The 6000-nt window shown below is 42.1% G+C and overlaps 1 protein-coding gene across 1 annotated transcript in view; it reads left to right on the top strand.

Annotated features, from left to right (window-relative positions):
• The first annotated feature begins 415 nt into the window (after positions 1–415).
• The window catches only part of emilin2 (elastin microfibril interfacer 2), a 52532-nt gene continuing 46947 nt past the window's right edge, over positions 416–6000 (top strand). Inside the window, exons 1-2 of the mRNA XM_012965329.3 lie at positions 416–960; positions 3874–3996. Coding sequence (XP_012820783.1) covers positions 812–960; positions 3874–3996 — 272 coding nt within the window. The 5' untranslated portion in view covers positions 416–811. The remainder of the gene's footprint in view (positions 961–3873; positions 3997–6000) is intronic.

Below are 6000 nucleotides of genomic sequence, written 5' to 3'. Positions count from 1 at the left end.
ATCCTGGGATTGCAGTAAATTTTCTACTTTTCTACAATAATTAAATAAAACTGCAGAACAAAAATGTCATCAGATTCCCATATTATTCTATCCCTTCAGATTAAGAAAAGAATGGAGTTAAATTGGTTAAAACAGTTATTCCAAAATATTTTACAAAAAAAGTTTGTTTTTATTAAATTGATGTCTAGAGATTCGATGTTTGTATAATGTTCTGCTGTAAACAAACTTTTTAGTTCACTTTAATTTCAGGTTAACTGCACTTTTCCAAATCCCCCCATCCCCTTTCTATATGGAATGCGTCCCTTTTCCCAGTTTAGCGGCGCAGCGCAGCGCAATGAGCCGACCCACAGCCGTTACTTTGATATCCAGCAACGCTAAATGCTCCCAAGTCCAAGTCAGCCTGCGGCGGCGGGTACAGGAGTCTCCCCTCTGCAATGTGCCAGAGTCAGGCAGCTCTAGTGACCTCATGCAGGACTCGGGGGGAGGAGGAGGAGGAGGAGGCGGAGTGGAAAGAAAGGCTGAAGCGCAGCGCTGAACTCTTACTGGGAGAGAGTGGGATCTGTGCACTTAGGGAGGAAAGCACTAACTGATCTCTCGAACTCCCTTCCATCTGCCTCAGACACAGACTCACAAGCCCTGAACCCCTGCTCTCTCCTGCTCTTTGCCTGGCGCTGTACCATTCTGGAACTGGCAGCATTTATTCTCTAACCCCCTTACTGGTTCATTTTCCATGGACATTACTCTTTTATAGCGGGACTTTCTGTTCGGTTGTTCTGTCGGGTCCTGAGAGAGTTCCGCGCAATACTGAGCTATGATCCCGTTCCGCGCAATGCAGTCTGGCGGGGCTGCCCCTGCTCCGCGCTCCTCGGCTCCTCTGCTACTGGCGCTGCTCTGTGCTGTCCTAGTACTGAGCGGGGCCACTCCGCCCCTCACCTATCAGCGGTCGGGCCAGAAGGGCAAGTAGGTAGCACTGACACATATATATGTATAAATGCATATATGGGACATGTACCTGATTATAGGGCTTCTGTGTGGGCACCCCAAGTTCCCTGCGGGGGTGTCTAACTTGTGGCCCTGTAGCTGGGGGATTTGGTAGAAATGAGTTGAAGCTGGAGGACCCCAGTTAGCTGTATTAGTCCTATAGAGTATGTAATGGGAAATATTACATTAGTGAGCACTTACAGCTGACGATTTCCACCCTGTGTTAAGGCTATCTCTCCTTTATTATAAAGGGGATATGAACCCAAAAGTACAATTTTGTCAATTAGAAGAAATTCTAATCAGCTTTCCAGTATCCATTTATTACAAATGTTCAGTTTAACTTTTTTTTATATTGAAAGGCTTTTCTATTCCCTACCCCCATGGTTCTGACTTTTGAAACAATATAGGAAAAGTCAGCTTTGCATGCTTCTTCATAGGTCTGTTAATCTGCTGGCTTCAAAAATCAAAACCACCATGGCAGAGATCAGAAAGGGACAGAGGGATACTGCTGTCAGTAGTACTTACCCAAGTTATTTTGGGGTTTGCATCCCCTTTAATAATCACATTACTTTTGGAGGAGCTAATTTATGACATGGATGTATCATTGTGATTTTCCCAGCTCAGACTTTTCCTCACATTGGCCCACTGAGGCATTATCTTATGGGTGGGTCCCAGAAGCAGATGTGTTTCTATTCATTTTCTTACAGAACTCAGACTAAAAGTACCAAGTGTTATGTAGTTGTTTGTAGGGATACTGAGGCAAAGGGACAAACCATAGATACAATACAGTTATTGTGTGGGTTTACTAAGCAAAAGACCACACACACGTAAGGTTAATGCATGAGATCAAGCGGTTAATAGTTAACTCTTTCAGCCCATTGTCTTGTAGAAGACTGGTCAGCGCTGCAGTCGGCTTTAGTGGCGGAATTTACGACTGCTGGAGGCTGCCAGGTGTTTAAATGAAATAATCTAAATAGTGTTACAATACTCAGTGCTACTATCCAGCAGCTACAGTGTGTAACAGTCAATTACTATGGGTTTCGCTCTTTATAGCAACAAGAATGAGAGGATCTAAACAAGTAACCAATTTACTGGACACTTTGCTAATCACAAGGCTGTTATCTCCCCTGATTATTAGGCACCAATTACAGAACTATTTGTCAGGTCACAGGCACTTAATGATAATATGTACAATTTGGTCATTTTAACATGTTGCAGATATGGGACCTGTTATCCAGAATGCTTGGAACATTGGGGTTTCTGGATAAGGGGTCTTGATGTAATTTGGTTCACCATACCTTGTCTACTAAAAAAGTCATTTAAACATAAATTAAACCCAATTGGATTGTATTAACTCCAATAAGGATTAATTATATATTATTTGGGATCAAATTCAATGTTCTGTATTATTATCACAGTGAAAAGGGAAAATGTGCATTATTTGATTAAAATTGAGTCTATGGGAGATGCCTTCCTTTAATTTGGAGGTTTCTGGATAACAGGTTTCCAGGTAACAAATCCCATACCTGTATATGCTTTGGCAAGCAATTTGTAGCTGAATACTTTATAGAAGATTAAAAATTGATTATTGTTTCTAATGCTTGTTTTACCTTAAACTAGTATTGTATGTGACTTGCTCCATAGCAAACACTGAAACCCATTTTCTCCACCTTCTTAGAAGCGCAGGTAGAGAAAAGGCTGATCAGAATGCACAGAATACAGGCACAGTATCACCCTGTTAGGGCACACACAGAGCACATATTAGTGCAGAAGCACAAAAGAATGCATTTTTGCTACAAAATCAGTTTCGCTTGCCTTTGCCTTATGACTGACCAGGAGGTTTGTTGCCAGCAATAAATCTGGGACAATTCTGGTGGAAGTACCTTTCTTAACACTTGGATCAGCTCATTTAAAACACATTTCTTGTGGCAATCCGGCTTAATCGTGGGAAACCATGAAGGAAGGCATTTCCTGCAGATCTCCCCACGTAATATGTTTTATATGTGGTTCTCTCAATGTTAGTCAAAGGGAAGGTATTTCCAGGTGTTTTGTCTTCCCCAGTGGTGCAGATGTATTGTGACCAAAAATATAGAAGAGGAATTAATTTTTTTTAATCACGCTAATTACATGGCATAAGATGGTGTCTCTTCTAATTTCCCTATTAAGAGCCTGTAGCTGAGTGACAATATCAGATGTGTGAGTGCAGTTTATTTTAAACCCTTTATATTTGGGATTATCCATAGAATGGTGTCTAAGCAAACGTTGACCCTACTGTCAGTCCTTGCTGGAGATTATTGGCTTTCACAGAGGGAGTTGTGCTGTTACCTGATCCCCCGCTTCCTCCGCTACTGCTGTCAGACTGGCCCTAAAGATGCTGCTTGTCTGCAAGCCCTAAAATGGAGTTTTTAGAGTTAATGATCCAGACTAAGAGGCCCGCAGTTAGTTCCAATCCGTTCCTACTACTGAAACAGTCAGTTCCTACTAATGAAACATATTCTAACATATTCTGGCCCAAAAGGACTGTTTAGAATAAATAAAGCCAAGGGTGGATTGTGAAATGGAAACTGAAGGACTGATATTTGTTTGGATGAGAGAGAAATATACAAATACAAGTTTGCTTTGAAACTGCCTGATTAGTTGGTGTAATTCCTATCTGCGCAGATATATTTGGCAGGGATATAATTAAGCACAAGGGAGAGGTACAAACACACTGGAAATCACTGCTTTTATGTGGTCAGGTCCTGCCTGTTTCAGTCTATACAAATGCAACACATTTTATACCTTCCTTTGAAGAGTCCCCTTTTTTGTGGCTAAGGTTCTTGCATGATTAGCATGACTTAATCTCCATTGTTTTCCATTAAAAGTGCAGCTAATTGGGATTGTTTTCTGCAGGAACTGGTGCGCTTACATTATCAATAAGAATGTCAGCTGCACAGTCATGGATGGGACGGAGAGCTTTATTCAGCCTCAGTACAGATGCGCCTGGAATCAGATCCACTGTCAGCCAACAATGGCGTAAGTACAAAAGGAATCACTGGGTGGGGAAGTCCAGCTGCCAAGCTTGGAAATGACTTGATTGCCAGTACTAATTGGCTTAATATTCCATTAAAATAGTTTGTATAATAATGCAGTGTCCTGTACTGTACTCCAGGGTAAGGGGAATGCTGAGTCTGCATCTTGCTGGATTATCCCAGCAGGGGACGTACATTATAGGGTCTTCCAGAATTTTCATGGCCCTTTTCTTGATTGAAATTTAAATTTAGGCTAAAAAGAACTTTTTAAAAATGTCACCTTTACTGGAGTTCCATATAGAATTACTTTGGTGTCTGTGTTTTAAATGAGCAATGGGAGTGTCCTAAAAACCTTTATAAGTGCTGAGAATGAGTAACTAGAAGGGAAACTGTCAGGGAGGACAAACAGGTCCTGTCTTATCAGGGACTTGCTAAAGGGGCGGGGCTTCCCTCTAAAGATGAAGGGTTTGGGTGGGACAGGGGTGTGGTCACAATTCCTAATGACAACCCTGGCCAACAGCTCTCCTAAAGAGAAAGGTGCATAATGCAATGGCAAATAATTTGTTCCTGGCTCTGTATGTTCCAGTTAAGGCTATTGTTATAGCAGGGGTTGTGTGCAGGCATTAGTCCTGCAATGCTTGGATCATGCAGCATTTGGATAAGGAGGAGTTTCCAGGACCAGTGCTGCTGCTCATTGTAGATTGCAGTGGAAAAGCCAAATATATGGCTTATTAAAATAAAAGCTGCATAAACTGATGAGGCTTTCTGTGCAGGTACTGGTTACAGGTAAATGTGTTGACCAATCCAAGTACACTGGGTTTAGTCATGAGGGTTTTTAGCGGTTGTTCCTTAACCTAAATCCATAGATATATATAACTAACTTTAAATAATAGGTTTAACATAAGGAGCACAAGCTGTGACCAATGCCGTGACTACTTTTTATATGTAAAAAGCAATTCCATGGAAAGGAGAATTACAATTAGCCTCCAAATTTGAGCTTACCATTGAGCCCAGCTACAGCTGTACTGTCCATCTCCCATTTACACATGTCTTCCCAGCATGGCACTGCTCTGTGTGTGAAACCTCCAACATGTTGCACTGACAAAGTGACAGGGTGTAGCAAATATAACACCGGCCTTGAGATATTTTAGCTGAGGCCCTGGGTATTTCCTAAGGGCAGTGGCACATGGGGGGATTAGTTGCCCCTTCCCTACTGCAGGCGACCAATCTCCCTAAAAAGCCATCCCACTGGCAAAAATGTAAATTGCATACGCATTGCTTTGGTTTCCCGCAGTCGCCCGAAGTTGCCTCTCAAGGAAAACCCAGTGGGAGAGCAGATCTCCATGAATATTGGAGTCTTTTAACAAAACGTGACATGGGATTCTGTTTTGCATTATTGGTCAAGCAATGGAATTCTTGGTGTCATTCCTGACATTTCCCTGTTTAAAATGAACCAGTTTGGAGTTTACTGCAAAACAGCAGTCACCAGTATGTTTCTAATCAGCGTTACACTTACAGCATTATAGAATATAGTTGTATTTCACCAGGTTGGTATTGCAAGTTTACAGGCACTATATTTGTGCCCCCTCCTTCCCCGAGGTGCTCTGCCTCTCAACTTGCATTTCAGCTCTCTAACCCCACCTACTTCCTGTCCCTGATCCACCCAATAACTGCCCCCATGATGTCACTGCCCCGCCTTAGTGATTTCACCACCTTCCCCATCCAGCGCAGCCGGGTGAGTTTTACCAATAAAGGGGGCTGCCCTACTTTGCACATTTTATGATGTTCTTTGTGCCTGTTTTTATTCGCAGTGATTTCATTGCAGGGTGTTAGGGGCATGTATTGTTGCCTGTGCTTAATCACCTCCAGTGTGAGAAACAAAATACCTTTACATGGGCATCATTGTTGGTAAACCAGCAGTGAAATTTTCCCTATTTTAACAGCTTTTCAATTGGTCTCCTTTTTTTATTTTTTTTATAGTATGTGAATGCTATGCCTTCCTCTTCTG

Source organism: Xenopus tropicalis, chromosome 6 (assembly GCF_000004195.4).
Source record: "Xenopus tropicalis strain Nigerian chromosome 6, UCB_Xtro_10.0, whole genome shotgun sequence".
NCBI classification, from domain to species: Eukaryota; Metazoa; Chordata; class Amphibia; order Anura; family Pipidae; genus Xenopus; species Xenopus tropicalis.
The sequence above is the reverse complement of the archived record's forward strand: the minus strand, read 5'-3'. Positions and strand labels throughout refer to the sequence as shown.